This window comes from Ceratotherium simum, chromosome 1, assembly GCF_057802395.1.
Source record: "Ceratotherium simum simum isolate JZ-2026a chromosome 1, ASM5780239v1, whole genome shotgun sequence".
NCBI lineage: Eukaryota > Metazoa > Chordata > Mammalia > Perissodactyla > Rhinocerotidae > Ceratotherium > Ceratotherium simum.
This window is the reverse complement of record NC_141900.1, coordinates 94008180-94026633: the sequence shown is the minus strand read 5'-3', so window position 1 is coordinate 94026633 and position 18454 is coordinate 94008180. Positions and strand designations below refer to the sequence as shown.

At 44.1% G+C, this 18454-nt stretch overlaps 2 protein-coding genes across 2 annotated transcripts in view; one reads left to right on the top strand and one right to left on the bottom strand.

The window, feature by feature from the left end:
- Positions 1-5649: 5649 nt before the first annotated feature.
- TMEM213 (transmembrane protein 213) lies at positions 5650-11290 on the bottom strand. Its single transcript, XM_004430709.3, has 3 exons — positions 11126-11290; positions 7938-8009; positions 5650-7089 (listed from the first exon to the last, which is right to left on the bottom strand). The coding sequence occupies exons 1-3, from the start codon at positions 11265-11267 to the stop codon at positions 6920-6922; spliced, it is 384 nt and encodes a 127-aa protein (XP_004430766.1). The 5' UTR covers positions 11268-11290; the 3' UTR covers positions 5650-6919.
- The window catches only part of ATP6V0A4 (ATPase H+ transporting V0 subunit a4), a 72768-nt gene continuing 65559 nt past the window's right edge, over positions 11246-18454 (top strand). The window contains exon 1 of the mRNA XM_087431432.1: positions 11246-11319. The gene's annotated coding sequence lies outside the window, so the exon portion shown is untranslated. The remainder of the gene's footprint in view (positions 11320-18454) is intronic.

Here is an 18454-nt window from a genome sequence, read left to right as displayed (position 1 = left end):
CAGTGCATAGGATGTGTGTGACCCTGGGGCTGGCATCCGTCACCTCTAGTCACATTTTCCAAGGCAGAGTCTCCACCACTTGACCTGTTCTTGGGTGGGTAGTGTGTGATTTAGGGGAGGAGAGCAGTGATGGGCCATGGAGAGGTGCAGGAAGGCTGCCTGGGCATCCTGTCATGGAGGGTGAATCACTCCACACTTCCATGGCTTGAAGCTCCGTGGGGAACTGCATCCTGCCTGTTTGTCCAGTTGCTTCCATGTCTGTGGTCCATACATCGAAAGCTTTTGAGCACAAGGCTACGTTTGGTTTCAAGCTGAAACTATTCTTTTATCAAAAACTCATACTCCTTGTATTAGTTTGCTAGCGTTGCCATAACAAAGTACCACAAAGGTAAGACCAACAGAGTATATTGTCTCACTGTTCTGGAAGCTGGAAGTCTGAGATCAACCTGTCGGCAGGGTTGTTTCCTCTGAGAGCTATGGGGGAGAATCCGTTCCAGGCCTCTCCCCTAGCTGCTGGTGGTTGGCTGGCCATCTTTGGGATTCCTTGGCTTGTAGACACATCACCTGATCTCTGCCTTCATCACATGCTGTTCCCCTGTGTGCCTGTCTGTGTCCAAATCTCCCCTTTATGTAAGGACAGATTGGATTAGAGGCCCACCCTATTCCAGTGCCACCTCACCTCAACTAGTTATGTCTGCAGCGACACTATTTCCAAAGAAGGTTGCATTCTGAGGTACTGGGGGTTAGAACTGCAACATATGAATTTGGGGGGGACACAGTTCAGCCCATAACACTCCCTCTCAGAATTTTCCCTCATTTTCACCTAGTGACAGGAATGTCCCAGGTAAAAGGATCTCCTTCAAGGTACAAAGAACAGGTCACATGTTTCAACAAAGAATTCAACAAATAATCACTGTGGAAATAAACGAAGACCATCCAAATGGGAACACGCAAAAGCTTTTTATTCAGAGCTTGCTATAGTGAGGGAGTCAGCCACCATCATTTACATTTGGCAGAGACTCAGAGGTAGGCAGGGGCGTGGGAAAGCTCTGTGGGGAAAAAGGGGAGGCTTCAGGTCTTCAGTGTGCCCTTATTGGAGGCTGTTGGCAAGGGGCAGCTGTAGGTGGGCTAACTAGGAGTGGGGCATCCTATTGATTGGTTAGGAGTACATATTTGGCTTCCCCTGGTTGGTCCTAAGTTGGAAATGGCGACAAAGATTAATTAATTATATTAACTGAAGCTGTTAGTTATTAACCAAATCCTGACTGTTTGGGCCCATTGATATGGAGGTTGTCTGGCTTGCTGGCTGGGTTGCTGCAGATTGTGAGTCAAAGTTCTATTTTTCTATATGGTCTGGCCCTTGTCCATTTGTATATTTTGTCTCTCATCACAGAATTAAATTGTTGGGTAGACCTGCCAGTTACTCTTTTCCACAAATGACTTAAATATGTATAATTATGAACTCATGGAAACAATAATTTAAATTCTTTCCAACCTGGAAACCCCAAGGTTTCCCAAGAGCCTCCTTTGTTTTCACAGCTCTGCTGCTTCACTGTGATTACTTGCACAGGCCACCTCCCTAGTCTCCTCTGAGTCACTAATTCATCAAACATTTGCTGGGGTTTTGCTGCACACCCAGGCCTTGCGTAGGGGGAAGGAATCAGAGGTTAAAGACACAGTGAGAAAGACAAGCAGGTAGATATTACCGTTCCAAGTGCTCAGTTGTCAAAGACAAACAAAGCTGGACGTTAAGGTGGGAAGGACAGATTTTAATCAGTAGCATACTATTGCAACAAGGTGGAGAGTCCAGTGTGAACTGACTTCAACTTCAATTTGTACAGAGTGACTGGGCATTTTACAGAGAGATTGAAGGAGTAGAGAGGGGAGTGAGTAGGGGCTCAGTAGAGTCAGGAAAAGCTCAGTAGAGTCAGGAAAGTGAGAAATTACAGAGGTGGGTGGTGTAAATACTGATTAGGCCAGCTGTGTCTGCTGGCTGGCAATCATGGAAGTTGGGATTCCATCCTCCCACAGAGACTGGAAGACAGAGACCGTATCCTTCCTGATGATTCCATTTTAAAGGAATGGCTTTCAGGTCCTGAGATTTAGGAGATATACATAGATATAGATACAGATATATAGATATAGATATAGACATCTCAAAGGGACAGAGGAAGGATTCACAACTGTAAGCCCTTTTTGGTAAATGCGGTAAGAAAGGGTGGTCAGGGGCCTATTGTCGGGTGTTATCTAGAACAAGCAGTAAATTCTTTTTGGCAGCCTTGAGTTTTCTTATGTAGGCATTTTAAGGGGGACTAGGGTCATCCTAGGCACGCGGCCTTGAGCTGTTAAAACTCTTAGTGTGGGCCGGCCCCGTGGCTTGGCAGTTGAGTGTACGCGCTCCGCTGCTGGTGGCCCGGGTTCAGATCCCGGGCGCGCACCGACACACCACTTCTCTGGCCATGCTGAGGCCGCGACCCACATACAGCAACTAGAAGGATGTGCAGCTGTGACACACAACTATCTACTGGGGCTTTGGGGGGAAAAATAAATAAAAAAAAAAAACAAAAAAAAAAAACTCAGTGTTTGTTCAAGTCTTTTAATGTGGGGGGATGGGGTGGACGAAATTATTTGTGTTGAGAGTCTATAGTTTTTGTAGGCCAAGTTTGAGGCCTAGTTGAAAAGAGGGCTCAGAGGAGTCTGGCTAAAGTTTGGTCAAGGAAAGAGTCTTTGTCACAGTGCTACCCTGGGGGTGAACACAGGTCATTGAGGTGGGGCGTGTGTGCATGTGTGTGTGCAGGGAGGAGCAGACAGCTTGACTTGGAAGACCAATCCCAGTAAATCAAATGAATCCAATCAGGAGAGGGAGGGAGGAAGGGAAGAGCAAGGGCAGGTCCAGGTTTATGGGGCCTAAAATGTATTCAATTAGAGGGCCCTCTCTAAAAAAAAAGAAACAAAATTGCTAGAGGGCCTTGGGGTTGGGGGCATGCAAGTAGGGGACCCAAAGTTTAAGCCTCTCTCAGTTCACAGCAGATCTGGCTTGTGGGAAGGGTAAGTCCAGGTGATGTGGACAGCAAGAACGAAGGCATGAAGGATAGAAAGGGGACTGAAATAATTCAGAACTGGGTTTGCATGAAGGATGTGCAAGAGGAAAGCAAGAGAAATATCTTGGGATCCAATTACAGAAAGCCTTATGGGTCATCCTAAGAGTATGGATTTTACTCTGTCAGCTGTGGGGTGTCACTGGAGAATTTTAGGTAGGGGAGTGACTTGATCATTTATTTATGTTTTAGAAAGATTACTCTGGAAGGAAGTGTGGAGGATGGGCTGGAGCCGGGTAAGGCTAGTCGTAGACATCAGGGAGAGGTTGCCTACAAGGCACTCCTATCACACGCCCATGAAGACCCATGGAATCACACCGTATGTATATACATGACTTCAAAACAGATGCAAGGGTTCTGACAGAGAGCTGTTCTTCATCAAAAACATTTCCAGGGCCGGCCCCATGGCTTAGCGGTTAAGTGAGTGCTCTCCACTGCTGGTGGCCCGGGTTCGATCCCGGGCGCGCACCGACGCACCGCTTGTCCCGCCATGCTGAGGCCACGTCCCACATACAGCAACTAGAAGGATGTGCAGCTATGACATACAACTATCTACTGGGGCTTTGGGGGGAAAAAATAAAAAAAAAAATAAAAAAAAAAAGAAAAACTTTAAAAAACAAAAACAAACAAAAAAATTTCCAGATTCCTAATTCTCTAAGTTTAAAAATATACTTACGTATATTTTTGTGGAAAAGAGGCCCAAGCTAGCCTAAGATTTGTTTTTGATTAATCTTGCATGGTATAACATTTCATTTGTATTAAAAAATTATATATTTGGTTTATTTGTCCTCAAGTATCATGCATATAAAAAGGAATAGATTAAAAAATGATGATTTTTTGGGGCCAGCCTGGTGGTGCAAGCGGTTAAGTATGTGCGCTCTGCTTTGGCCCAGGGTTCGCAGGTTCGGATCCCAGGCACGCACCGATGCACCACTTGTCAAGCCGTGCTGTGGCGGCGTCCCATATAAAGTAGAGGAAGATGGGCATGGATGTTAGCTCCGGGCCAGTCTTCCTCAGCAAAAAAAAAAAAAGAGGAAGTTTGGCATCGGATGTTAGCTCAGGGCTGATCTTCCTCACACACACAAAAATAAAATAAAAAATGATGATTTTAAAAGTCAGATAATTGTGCCACACCTTAGTGTTTAATATTCTGTTTCTACACAGGACATTTTAATATAGAAATGCCCCGACCAGTGTAGGTTCTGTGTCACACAGTCTATAACGGTGTTGAAGACAGCATTGATTACTAAAGGCAAAATTTTTAGATGAAAAATACATCTGCATTAGGCAGGTTCTGCTGCTTTATACCAGGAAGATCTTAGATCCCTGGAAGTGGATACTCAGTTTCCCCCTCAGGTTTTCCTTTTTAATTTATTGGCGAATCTTTGCTTTGCTAGAATAAATAGATTCCGTGCTGAGAATAGATCCGAGATCCAGCATCTGGGAAGTATAGCCATCAAATTATGTAATCGTCTTTCTTTTCAGCCTCAAAGAAAAGAGCGATTGTGTGGATTTGGCCCATCCTTCCTCTTGTGCAGGTGAAAGAAAAGCAATTCACAAAATGCCTACATTTAAATGCGACAGTGACAGCAACTATGCATAATTTACTTCAATGTAGTCTAAGAATCTACACGTTGCCCCAGACTGGGGGGGATCTCAGACACCAGTTGGTGCTCTGACTCTCTGCTTTTTAAAGCAGAAATGAAATCTTACCCTGGAGGTCCAATATATAAGAGATAAGAGCCCGCTGCTCTGGTTGCAAGGAGGGCCGTCGTGCCTGCTCCTCAAATAGCTTTACGTGCTTTGCAACTGAGTTTGCAACCAGTGATTTGGTCCAACTCTTACAATCTCCACTTAGAAAGTTGATGCTCAGCAAGGTAAAGTGACTCATTTCTGTTCACGTTGGCCAGAAATAAATCTTAATTTCCCTTCTTTCTTTTTCTTTTTTTGAGTTAGTGCTCTTACCACATGTCACACTGTTTTATTTCAAAAATGTTTGCAGATATTAAATCAAAGCGTGCTCTTTACTGAATCTTTTCATCTCTAAGGAATTAAACCATCACATATTGTGGAAACTCTTTCCTTGAATTTCTAAAAAAGTGGAACACATAATCATGTATATGTTCACAGCACCGCAAGGGGCAGGGTGCAGACGCTTTTGTTCACATGATTATTTAACGCTTAGGAACAATAAATCCATCCCATTTTACTGCTTAAATGACTGGGATTTCAAAACTATCTGGCTTTTCAGAAAACAGTAGAATGAGCCGGGCGATCCCTCTAGTTCTCGTTGTCAGGGAAATTTATTTAGACTTTCTGAAAGAGCAATTGGGCAGCTTTGAGTCATTTGCCACCTCTAGAAAACATTTCTCCCTATTTCAGAGACCTCTCGCTTTTCTTTTTTGTATTATTACTGTTTAGAGTTTATCCAATCTAAATACTTGTTTCCTTTCAAAGGGCAGAAATTGTTTCATAAAGAGAGTCATTTTGTCCTGTCTTCCTTCTGATGAACCCCCCTCCTCTCCTCCCAACCCCCACTGGAAGAGTTCACAGTGACAGGCGACATCCTCGTGCTGAGTGATTCGCTGAGAGAGCGGGAGCCAAACCAACTGCTTCTTTGGAGGTCAGTTTTTCAACCATTTATAGAAGAATAGAGGTTCTGAGTGTGGAGTGATGATCATAAGTTCATCTAGGGCAAAGATTCATTCATTCATTCATTCATTCATTCATTCATTCATGGGACAAACATTATGAAGAGCTCACTAGGCCCCCAGGAGCATGAGGAAGTATAAACTGATTGTGAAGGCCCATTCATGATGGCTGCACCTCAAGGCAGAGCAGAATTGTTCTAACAGCACCAGCTCCAGGTCCCCCCAAGACCATCAGCGAAGACTGCAGGCAGAACCAGCATTTGAGCTGGACTTTGAGGAGTAGCCTCCATCCTGGAGGTGGAGTGGGGAGGCAGCTGCCCGAGCAGAGGGGATGGCAGCAGAGAAGTGGAAGACATCAGGATGAGGAGTGGGCCAGTCAGAGCCCTTACCCCAGATGTGCTGCAGGTCAGACCTGGAAAGATGGTTGGACTCATGCCAACAACCGCATGCCAGGCTGAGAGTTTCAATCATTAGATGTCACTGAAGGCTGTCAGCAGGGGTGTGACAGCATTATTGTGGCAGCTGCCCATGGGGAGTGACGAGCTGGGGAGGAAGCCCCTGAAGCTGGTGAGAACGAAAGGCGATATTCCTGAAATAGCGCAGGGACGATGTAGTGAAGGCCAGAGCCAGGGGCTGGCAGGGGGAAGGGAATGGGATAGCCACGGGAGACGTGTGGAGGGAGGAACAAGAGCTGCAGAAGCATCGGACAGACATGGGGGTGAGGGCGGTGGGGCGTCAAGGGTGATTCTCACATTTTGAAATGACATTGTGCCCTGGACTGAAGGGAGGGACAGAAGACAACAATCTATTTTTGGTGAGAAGGTTATGAGTTTAGTGTGTTGACTCAAAAACTAAATCTTTTCTTGGGCACCACCCTGGGGTCCCAGAAGAGAGCGATGGTTAAAATAGAAGCAATTCCCATAGGGATCGTCTGGAGGAAGGTGATTATCAGGGCTCGGAAGGCCCAAGTGCCTTTGGAAATTAGATGTGAAGGTAGCACTGGCCTGGCCTTTTTTGGATCCCCTTCCTTCTTCTTCTCCCTTAAAAGTAGCTGAAGCTTAAAGGTGAAAATGACTTGAAAATAATAGAAACTGCATTAGCACTACTCCCCTCCCACTGCCATCCACAATTGGGTGGTGATTGACGTTCTTGGGGCTACGATTCTACGTCTCATGCTTGCAAGTCCTTGGGCTCATCTGGAGTTAGCTTCGTCAGTTTATCCACACAGAGCAGGATGAGGGTGAGAAACAAGAGACTCCAACCAACGGCGGCCGCGATCCAGCCGTATTCATCCACTCCAGAGTGGCAACACCGGGCTGCTTGCGGGCAGAAGTCGACATCTGGCGGGGAAGGGCGAGCAGAACAACAGAGCCATCACACCAGCCCGCCCGCTCCTCCTCTAATATTCGTAATAACAAGAACAATGACAATACGATAGCTAACGTTTACGAAGCCTTGCTCCGTGCCACACACTATGCTAAGTGCTTTACGCAAGTTACCTTATTTATGCCTCACAAAGTGACAGATATGGTTATTATTCTCATTTTATCTGAAGAAACTGAGGCTGTAACTTGCCCAAGGTTATGAGATGGCAGAATCAGAACTCACACCCTTTACAGTAGGACTGTAAATCCATGTTCTTATCCTCTATGTATTATTGGCTCCTACCCTCCTTTTTTAGTGCCCAGAAGTAAACACATTTGGTCATTCAATGAGGGCAGAATAAAGGGAGCTGGACTTACAATAAAGCAAGTCTTTCTATTAATTAGACACTAGTAAAAGCGGTTGCTTTGTGAAGTGCCGGGCTCTTTGCTCCTGGGAGTATTCAAGTAGAGGATGAGCGCTCCTGCACTGGGCAGAAGAAATTGGACTAGTTGATTTTTCTGGTCATTGTACTTCTAAACTTCTGCAAGTATTTGAACTCAGGGCATCTTTGGCTGCTATCCTGGGGATGGGTCATTAAAGCCACCTGTACCAAAGATTGTGAGCCCAGATGGGGCCAAGGCCAAGAGAGCTTTTTAGATGTGCCCTGCAAACAGTTCTGGGGGCCGTGAGCAAACCACATGCGTGCACAGGAAGGCCAGGCAGGCCCTCAGCCCAATGCCAATGAACAGAAAACAAGGAGGATTAAGTTTCCCTCCCAGACCCAGGGCCAGCTCTGGGGTTAGAGCAGTTGACAGAAGCTTACTGAGGCACTGCTCCAGGGTCCCAGGGTCTGGGTGGTGGGCGGTCAAGGTTGAGTTGTTGTTGCTGCTTGCTTCTGGAAGAAAAGACAGGAGACAGGCTCAGACAGCAGGAAAAGCCATTCCTAGGCACAGAGTTCAAAATCTTTTTTGTAAAGGAGTAGTGAACATTATGAACGTATTATAGAAGTTCCAGTCTAGGTACATTGAGGCTTCATGCAACAAAGCTAACCCCCTCTTATGGACTGAATTGTGCCCCCCAAATTCATTTGTTGAAGTCCTAACCTCCAGTAGTGACTGTATTTGGAGATAAGACCTTTAAAGAAGTAATTGTAAAGTGAAATGGGGTCATATGGGTGGGCTCTAATACAAGATGACTGGTGTTCTTATAAGAAGAAGAAGAGATACAAGGGCTGTGCACACAGAGAGGAAAGACCATGTGAGGACAAAGTGAAAGTGTGGCCATATGTAAGCCAAGCAGACAGACCTCAGGAGAAACCAACCCTGCTGACACCTTGAGCCTTCAGAACCGTGAGAAAATAAATTTCTGTTGTTTAAGCCACCCAGTCTGTGATATTTTGTTATGGCAGCCCTAGCCAACGAATACCCTTCCCTTTTCCTATCATCATCTATTCTCATTCAGAGATGATTTATCTTCATTTCTCATTGTCCTTCAGTTACCAAGGGCCTGCTCTCTATAACTTTCCAAACACTCTATTTTAGCTGCTTTCTATGCATTTCTATAAAATGGTTTTTCTAGTATATATTAACACAATTACCTAAAAATCTGGAATGTCTTTTCATAACTATCTTCAATTCCCTTCAAAAACTTGAACAAACATTGAAATCTGACTTTAATTCTTTATTTCTGATGATGATGATAGTATTACTCAGGCAGATGGTTACCAAAAAAATTAAACACCATACAGGCAAGTCTAAAGGTTGCTAGAATACACAGTGCTTAGAATTGTTCCTTGATTAATAAGCAAGGAGCACGATGATACAAAGAACTTCAGCAGGAATTCTTAAAGTTCTATTGAGTTTGGGAGGTGAAGTGGGGTTACTGAGATGAACACAAGGATCCCCAAGGCAGAAGCCATTGCCCATGCTCCCTCTCATACCTGAGAATAAGAAGATAGATGATCTAGGTCCACTCTCTCTGATATGGCAGCCACCTGTGGCTACTTAAATTTATTAAAATTAAATTAAATAAAAAATTCAGCTTCTTGGTCATATTAGCCACATTAAAGCAGTCATTCACCACGTGTGGCTAGTGGCTACCATGTTGGAAGCACAGCACAGATATGGAACATTTCCGTCATCAAAAAAAACTTCTGTTAGACAGTGCTAGTCTAGGTAGATCAAGACCAAGAGACCAATTTTGAAAAATCTTTCTGGAAATTATATTGCTGTTCAATCTGCTTCTTTGGGAATGCAGCAACAACAACAAGAAAGGTTTGGAAACTCTCGAGGCCCCGCTGACTCTAGGGCGGCTTGTCCTTCAAAGGAGCTTGTTGTCACAATGCAGAATGAATTAGGAAGAAACTTCTTGTGTAGCCAAAGCCGTGAAATTGCTGCTCAGACTAATTTTATGCCACCCACCCCCAAGCCACTCCAATTCTGGCCTAAAGTAATTACCTTGATGCAATCTGATTGTTACTGTAAATTATTTACAACTAAATGGCTCACAGCTTGGTCTTTATTTGTTTTGGAGAAATTGATTCCTCAACATTTTAACTTACTTTAGAACCCAAATAACTTCCTTGGCCGTGACTTTCATCTCCTTTCTACCCTAGAATGGAAGTGGCCTCTGTCTAGAGCAAGTGAGTGGAAAAAATCCAGTTAATTGGATGCTAGGATTAGGTGAAACCATATGGAACTGCCATGTCTATAGGTCTAAAATTGTTTGATCTTAGCAGTTTTATATGGTTCAAACTGAATAGCCTAGTTATAAATTCCTACGAATTTATACATCACCCTGCTCCCTCAGAAACAGAGCCAGCCAGAGACAGGTCCCACTTGGGGTCACTTCCAAAGTAAAGGCCGCTGGAAGACCCAACAATTCAGTGCAGTTAAATTTGTGTACGTTTTTTGAGGCTCTATCATAAGCGAGGCACTGTGAGGATAAGCAGAAAGAAATAAAACACTCTTGTTTGGGGAGGGATGATATTGGAAAATAAAACAAACCCGCTAACATTCATTGAGTGTTTACCATTAAAAGTTCTTTACATGCAGTAATCTCATTTCATCTTTATGAGAACCCTACATATAAGCACTATGATTATCCCCACAATATAAAGGAGGAAACTGGGGCACAGAGAGGGTAAGTAATTTGCTCAAGGTCGTACAGCTAGTAAGTTATGGAAGCTGGAGCTGAGTTGAGGCTCAGCGGCTTGAGAACCCATACTCTGGATTTCCAAGGGAGAGATGGAGGATGAGAGAGACATAAAGACTGGAGGGGAAACGGCAAGGATTGGTGCTGAGAGAGGGAGGATCTGTCAGGGAGCAGGGCAGACAGTGTTTTCAGGGGAGCTGAGGGGCAAGATCAAAGCCAGAGGCAAAAGTCAGGAGCATGAGAGGTGCAGAGCCCAGCCTGGCAGAGCAAGACGGGACGCAACTCAAGCCCTCCAGCCTCTAGGAGAAAATGGGGCGATAACCCAACATCTCCTGTGTCCAGGGGAGGCGGGGGACGGTAGACAGTGTAGGGCAGCTTTCATGCATGAAGGTTTTGTGAAGGTTGCAAAGGAAGCTCTGGGCAAGGGAGGGACAGAGGACCTTAGGTAAGGGGAGGGAGTGCAAAGGGAGGACTGTAAACCATGACAGCCAGGGGCGCTGAGAAGGAGCCATTGAGAAACAGCACCCAAAAGATGTCCTTTTCGGCCAATTTAGTTCCCTGATGGGAGACACTCTGTACATTGTTTTTTCCTCTTTCTTTGTGACAGAGGCCAACAGAGGTGACTGTTCCTGTCCTAGCTGAGGAGTCAAGTATTTGATCTTGGTCTTAAGCAAATTTAAGACACCCCCACTCCACCCCACGACCTCCTGCCTAATCTTTCAGATGAGAAAGTACTGTTTCCTCTTTCTTTTATGCAGGACCAACCCTAGCCAGGGAATCCTCCTCCTTCCTCCTTCTTTCCCTCCCTCCCTCCCTCCCCCTTCCCAGTTTGGCCGAGAATAGAGCTCACAGTTCTACCTGCTAAGCAAGCCGAGTGGAAGGTGGCAAAGACCAGGCTGAGGACCAGGGCTGCCCGGGGCGCAGAGGTGAGGTGCTTCATGCCGGAGAGGGAGGCTGTCTGCACCATCCCTGCAGAGATGTGCTGAGTGCCCTGTGCCATGTGTCCTGGGTGTGCCGGGTCCTGCAGGAGCTTGGAAACAACTCTCTCACAGGTGAATTTCTGCTCTGTGTTTGGGGGAAAAGAGGGGGTGGAGCAAAGGAAGCTTTGGCTGTCACACCTTGCTCTTGCCTCTGTAGAAGTGAAGCTGAACTATGTTGGCTGGAGGGAGGAAGGGAGGGGCGATGTACACAATTCTTCCTTGAGCTCACATTTTGTTCCTACTGAGAAAAAAGAGGAGGACAGGAAAGGACATTTGTGCTCTGCTGGTTCCTTGAGATGAGTTTGCTGCCTCTTCCATCTGCAGGTGTAGCACTGGCTTCCCTGTTCCATTTAGTCCAGTATTTCCTTAGCGCCTGCTGTGTGCACTGCACTCTGCTCAAATCTGGGAATACCTGCCCTCAAAGTACTTTAATTACAAACACGCGTCATTAAAATGCAGAGCAGAGTTTCAGGAAGGACTCGGGAAGGATAAAGTACTTTGATTCTCAGCAGTGAGAGGCCACATCTGCTATTGGGCTGCTTCTTGGAGAAGATGGCATTTGAGTTAGGCCTGGAAGGATGGGTAGAATTTTGACAGGCAAACAGGGGAAGAGGCCATTGTAGGCAGAAGGGACAGGCGAGAAAAGGCCCAGAGGTAAGAGGTGCTCAGAAGTCCACTGTGACTGCAGCACAGATGAGTGCAGGTACCCTGAGGAGGGTGAGGTGGGGAGGTGGATGGAGGGCCATGAGGTTGAGTGTCTGGTGTGCCAGGCTGGGGAGATTAAACAATCAGGAAGCAAAAGGGAGGCTTTGTGAAGATTTCGAACTGAGTAGTAACTTGATTGGAGCTCTGCCTTCAGTCTAACCCACTTATTGAATAGCCCTCACATATACGAGAGGCATTATTCTAGGCATTTGAGACTCAAAGATGGCTAAGACATGACCCCTACTCTTGATCCCTACTCACAGTCCAGCAGTGAGACCAAGCAGTGAAGAAAGAATTGTGATGTAATATGGTAAGACTCAAATATGTGTGTCTTCCACAGTGATGGGGGTATAAACGAGGACGTGGTTGAATCTGCCTGAGAGGTACAGGTGGAGGATTTACAGAGGAAGGGACACTTGGGCTGGGTATTGAAGTTTGCATATGCAGATGGGAGTTGATGAGCCTTTTAAGTAAAAGGAATAGCACACACAAAGGCAAGAGCATTGTCTGTGCACGCAGGCTGCCACGTATGGATATGTGCATTGTGTTCTTGCATAAGTATGGGCCTAGTTAAGAGAGTGAGGGATGGAGTCCAGCTCATTCGAAGCTGTGTGGAAGGACATGAAGCCCTGTGTAAGCCCAGAGCAAGGATATCTTTTTGCAATACAACAGCCCCAAAGAGGCACTTTTTTCTAATTTGCCCAAAGGTACAAGTTAGTGGTGGCTCTATATTCTCGGATTTGGGGATTGGGAGCAGAAGTGCTTTAGGAAGGCTAATCTTCAGGCAGTGTACAAAAGTCCAGTTTAGGCCTACCACTTGGCCGAGCATTCAACAAACCCCAAGTAGCTACTGTGTGCTGGGCCCTTGGGACGGGAGGGGTGTCCGAGGTCGGTAAGGCAGCACAGTCCCTATCCTCAAGGAGCTCAGGGTCCAGTGAGGAAGATGGACAAATAAATAATAACAACACAATGAAATAAGTGTGGTAAGAAGTTTCTGCAAAGAATGGGAAAATCATGGAAGGCAGTTGGGGACTAGGGGACCCGGAAAACACTTCACATGGAGATGGAGACGGCATTTTGACCTGAAACTTGAAAGATGTGTAGTTCACTAGGCTCGGGAAAAGGGAATGGTATGTGCGAGGCCTCCAAGGCATGAACGTGTGCCCCCTGTTTGGGGAGTAATTCCTGTCCAGGGAGCATGGGGTGGGATCCAGGCGTGTCTGGTTAGACTAAGAACAGATAGTAAATGGTACTGAATGCCAGACAAAGAAACTTGCCTCTATTTTACAATTGGGGCACCCTATAAGGAACTTGTAGATGTGGACAACTTTGTATTTCAGAAACATGGAGGATTGATCTACGGAGGGCAGGCCTGGGTTCAGAGAGATCATCTAAGAAGCTATTGCAAAAATCCCAGCCAGAGATCAAAAGGGCCCTGAAATAAGAACTTAGACTGAGGAGAGAAAAGAGGGGAACAGAATCAAGAAGCATTTAGGAGGCCGAATTAACAGAAGGGAATCCAGGAAAAGGATGCAGGATGAAGGCAAGGTTTCTAGCTGGGGAGAGTGGGTAGCCACGAGGCCAGCCTCAGGTGGAATTCCAACCCAGCCTCTTACTGGCTGAGTGACCCTGGGCAAGTTATTTTATACATCAGAACCTCAGGTTCTTTATGGCAAAAGCAATAGGACAGTAGCACCTATCTCAGGAGTTGCTATGATGACTTAATTAAATAATCCACGTGAAGTGCTTTGCACAGTGCTGGCCGATGGTAAGTACTCAATAAATGTCAACTACCATTTCAATAGAAGGGTCATTATAAATAGAAAATGTGGGAAAAAGGCAGTTTTAGGGAAAAATAATACTATTTATGTGTTGCTTTATTTATATCCTGTCTTGGTCCAAAAAGAGTTTAAGGAAACTTACATACAACAAATTAAGCTAGAGAAAATAAATTTAAAATAAATGAGAAGAAATGACGCAAAGAGAAAGTTAATGCAGGAAATATAAGATGGGTCCCTGAGTGGGTTTACAGTACAAAATGGCACACATGTTTTCTAAGCTTTCTGGCGGCCAGTGTGAAGGGGGCAGCATGATTCATGGGCTCACAAGACGAAAACAGGAGAAGCACAACTGCTCTTGGTACCAAAACCAGAGAGGAATTTTCCCCTGGGTCCACACAGAGATGACATTACTTAATAGGACAAACACTATTCTTGACATTTTCCTCACAGTAAACCCCTCAGTCAGCTTCCTAGACTAGGATTGATGTATCCAGTGGGTACTAGAGAGAATAGCTGTGTGTGGAGTTTACGAGATTTTCGAGTGTCTCAAAAGTGTTTGAGACCTGAAAAAAATGTTCTCAGATCCAAAATATGAACAACAACAACAAACCTGTGCAATCAAAAGAAATAATTGTTTCAAAAGCAAAGTTATACAACGCATGTCAAACATTTAAACAGAAACAATTTAATGTTGTTGGGTGCATTTTAATATGTTTGATGTGAGCAGAGTGTCCCTCCAAAATGATGAGAGACTGGGACGGACCTGCCTCGGGTTGTGCTGGTGGTTTGAATAGCATCCACTGGTCTAAGCTGACAGCATCATATCAAATCATCTTAGTGAAAGCAATTCTGGGAAGCAGTGGATGGAGAGGGGAAAGGTAATGATCTGTCCCCTCTCTCCTTCTTTTTAACGTTGTTATTTGATTTGGGACTGTTTTAGATTAGGTATTTTCGAGTCAATTAAAAGTTAAACATTCTCTTAGCAACAGATGAAAGAATTTTATTTTCCTAAAACGAGATGGACTTGACTGGTTTCTGATGACTCATATTCCCAAAGGAAGGGCTGCATGGCAACTATTTTACAAATTTCACCATTATTAGGGTGTTTTTTTTTTTTAAACAGGTCTGTAACTAATAACTCCATGCAGCTGGTGACCTCACCCAATAACTCGCTCATAGATTTTACATCACGTTTGCTTTGAAAGGTATACGAGGAAGTTGCCTTGCTCAAAGCTAGACATTCTGCGGGAACTTTCTCGAGTTTATTCATTTTTTTTAATGATTGAGATAGGTGGTTGGTTACACATACTTTTTAATGTCCAGGCTAAAACGTCTATGGCTCCATGGTGGTGGTTGGGGTGGGGTTGGCCAAGAGGATGGGGTTCCAGGGCCCTCACTGCCTCCAATTTTGTCAATTTGCCCTGAGACCATTCCATTGAAGAAGAAAATGAGGGGGCAGAGTGTTTCTTGTGCTAAAAGATTGAAAACCAGCATTCTGTGGCCTGGAATGGCCTCCGCCTATGGGAAGGATATTTTATGTAGACGAAGCTTCCCTTGTGATTCTGATAGGACCGTCTACCGCCTCTCCATCTCTGGGAGGAGAATTCTGGCCTTGACTTTGGGGCATTCGTTTCCAGTCAGTCCCCTCTGAGGAGAATCATGGCCCTCACCATGGCTGTGCCTGCTCTTCCCTGACTTCTGGCAGAGACGGGAGCCACAGCTGTCCCTGCACGTGGCTTTGTCGGGATCTGTTTTCACAAAATAACGTCAGTCTCTAGTTAGACGTTCACCTGAGCAGCATTTAGTTTGTGGAGGAGCTTAACCTCACTCACTGCCACTCAGTTTTGGGTCTATAATTTGGAGAGCATGAGGAGTACTCTTTTAAGAAAAATGGAGAACTACACAGAGAGTAACTTTGAGATGATATCATAGAGTTGATAAAAGACACGTGAACCAGGCCTGGAGCCCACTATTTGGAATCATTTCTGAACAGGTCCCACGGTGATTCATTCAGCTTGCTCTTAATCCACAATTGCACTAGGGGGTGATGGGACCATGGCCCAGATGGGGAGGGCGGTTAGTAAAAAGAAGGAGACTCCCTCTTGGCTAAGGCCATCTTCCTTCCCATATTCTCAGATTGCACTGTGATCTGTGAACACACTTTGATGATTTCTTTTTTTTTTTTTTTTGTGAGGAAGATCAGCCCTGAGCTAACATCTATTGCCAATCCTCCTCCTTTTTTTCCGTTTTTCTCCCCAAAGCCCCAGTAGATAGATGTATGTCATAGTTGCATATCCTTCTAGTTGCTGTATGTGGGACACCACCTTAGCATGGCCGGACAAGTGGTGTGCCGGTGCGCGCCTGGGATCTGAACCTGGGCCGCCAGTAGTGGAGTGCGAACACTTAACCGCTAAGCCACGGGCCCGGCCCCAGATGATTTCTATTTTTTGATATTCATTAAGAACCATCATATGGCCAATTTTTGTAAATGTTTGGCAGTACTTGAAAAGAATGTGTCATGGAATTGAAGGGTTCAGTGTTCTACATAAGTTCATTAGATCAAGAGTGCTGATTGTGTTGTTCAGATCTTCTACATCTTTCCTGTTTTTAATTTTTTTAATTTGGTATGCTTACTCTATTGAATACTGAGACAAATGATTGTGGATTTCTTTCTATTCCTTGTAGTTTTGTCTATTTTTGCATTAAATATTTGAGGTTGTAATTAGGCCTCATACAAACACAGAGTCGTGACACCTTCCTGGCAAATTGAACCTTCTTTAAAAAATCATTTTGTAATATCCCTCTTTATCTCTAGTAACGCTTTTTTGCCATAAAGTTTACTTTGTGTGATATTACTATAGTTACACCATCTTTCTTTTGCTTAGTTTTGCATGCTGTATCTTTTTCTATTATTTCTTTCAACTTTCCTAAATCCTTATTATGTTTTAGATGTATATCTTACAAAAACACAGTGTAGGATTAAAAAAACCCCAGTCTGACAATCTTTGTCTTTAATTTGGCCACTGAATCTATTTACATGGAATGTATTTCCTGATGGGCGTAGGTCTGAATCTCCATCTTACGAAGCGCTCTCTGGTTTTCCTCTCTGTTTTATGTTCTTTTTTCTCACTACTTTTGGCTAAGTTTTTTATTATTCCATTTTTTAGAGATTACAGTATGCATTTTTGTCTTACCAAAGTCTAATATTAATTGATATCTTTACCGTCTTCACAGCTAATGCGAAGACTTTGGAACTTTAACTCTACTTTTCCACTCCTGATTTTTATACCATTATAGTTATGTATTTTAACTACATACATATTTTTTAACTCAATAAGTCATTATTACTATTTTATATAGTGAATGTTTATTTAAATTTGTCCATATAGTCACCAATTTTTTGCCCTTGATTCTTTTCTGCATGTCTGGTCTTCCTTCTGTGATCATTTTCCTTCTTTTTGAAGAATATCTTTCAGTATTCCCTCACTGGAGTGAGTAATGCTCTCGTTTTTGTTTGTCTGGATACATTTTTATTCTTTCTTCATTCTGGAAAGATATTTTCATTGAGTGTAGAATTCTAGGTTGACAGATATTTTCTTTCAGTGCGCTTTTGACTTCCATTGTTTCTTTTGAGAGCTGTCTATCTAATTGCTGCTCCTTTGTAGGCAATTTGTCTCTTTTTTCTTTGGTTGTTTCTAATAGTTTTGCTTTGTCTTTGGTTTTCAGAAGTTTTATTCTGATGTGCTCAGGTATGGATTTCTTTTTATTTATCTTTAGCGGGGTTTGTAAGCAAGTGAATATGGAGTTTGATATCTTTCATCAGTTTTAAAAAGTTCCCAGCCATCAATTATTGCTTCTATCCCATTTTTTCTCTCTGTCTGGTACTTGAATTACATGCAGGTTAGACTTTCCCACTGTATCCTCTAATTCTCTCCCGTCTTCTTTATTCTCCATCCTTTTGTTTTCAGGTGCTTTATTCTGGATATTTTCTTCTGCCCTCTCTCTTATTAAATCTCTTGTCATCTGTGCCTAATCCACTTTTATAATGTTAAAAAATTGATTAAAGAAGACAACTGAGGTGATACAAACAAAATTTAACACTTCATGAAGTGGACAGTCTCCTTTCAGAGAACTGCAAAAGGGGGTGGAAGGCAAGAAACTTTTATAGCATAAAGAATAAGGAACAGGGAAGAGACAAATAGAAAATACCTGATTGGCTGGGGCCACCTAGTCAACCTTGTTTGGGGTGAGAAGGTCCAGAGTTGGCTTGGTGTTTGGGGATTGGCTGATTGAATATACTGTGTTTCTGGTGAAGTGGAGCATTCACAGGAACACAAAAGTTATCTAAGTTTCAGCTGGCTGACGTGGCATCTTGAGCAGGACTGTCTCCATCTTGGGCCTAGAAATTTATTTCAACAATAACTACCTGCTGGGTTCTTAATTTCAGTTATTTACTTTTAGTTCCAGAATTTCTATTTGTTTTTTTATTATAGATTTTTGTTATTCAGTCTTGTTTTTCATCTTCATAAACAGAGTGAACATAATTATTTAAAATCTGTGTCTGAGGGCTGGCCAGGTGGTGTAGTGTTTGGGTGCGCATGCTCCACTGTGGAGGCCCTGGGTTCGGATCCCAGGCTCACACCGCCGTGCCGCTTGTCAAGCTGTGCTGTGGCGGCATCCCATATAAAGTGGAGGAAGATGGGCACAGATGTTACCCCAGG

Coding starts and splice junctions, on each gene's coding strand:
- TMEM213 (XM_004430709.3), bottom strand. CDS start 11,267: ATGGCACAGGGCACTCAGCACATCTCTGCAGGGATGGTGCAGACAGCC. Junction 8,010..11,125: donor CCACTCGGCTTGCTTAGCAG/GTAGAACTGTGA, acceptor CTTTTCTTCCAG/AAGCAAGCAGCAACAACAAC. Junction 7,090..7,937: donor GACCCTGGAGCAGTGCCTCA/GTAAGCTTCTGT, acceptor CTTCCCCGCCAG/ATGTCGACTTCTGCCCGCAA.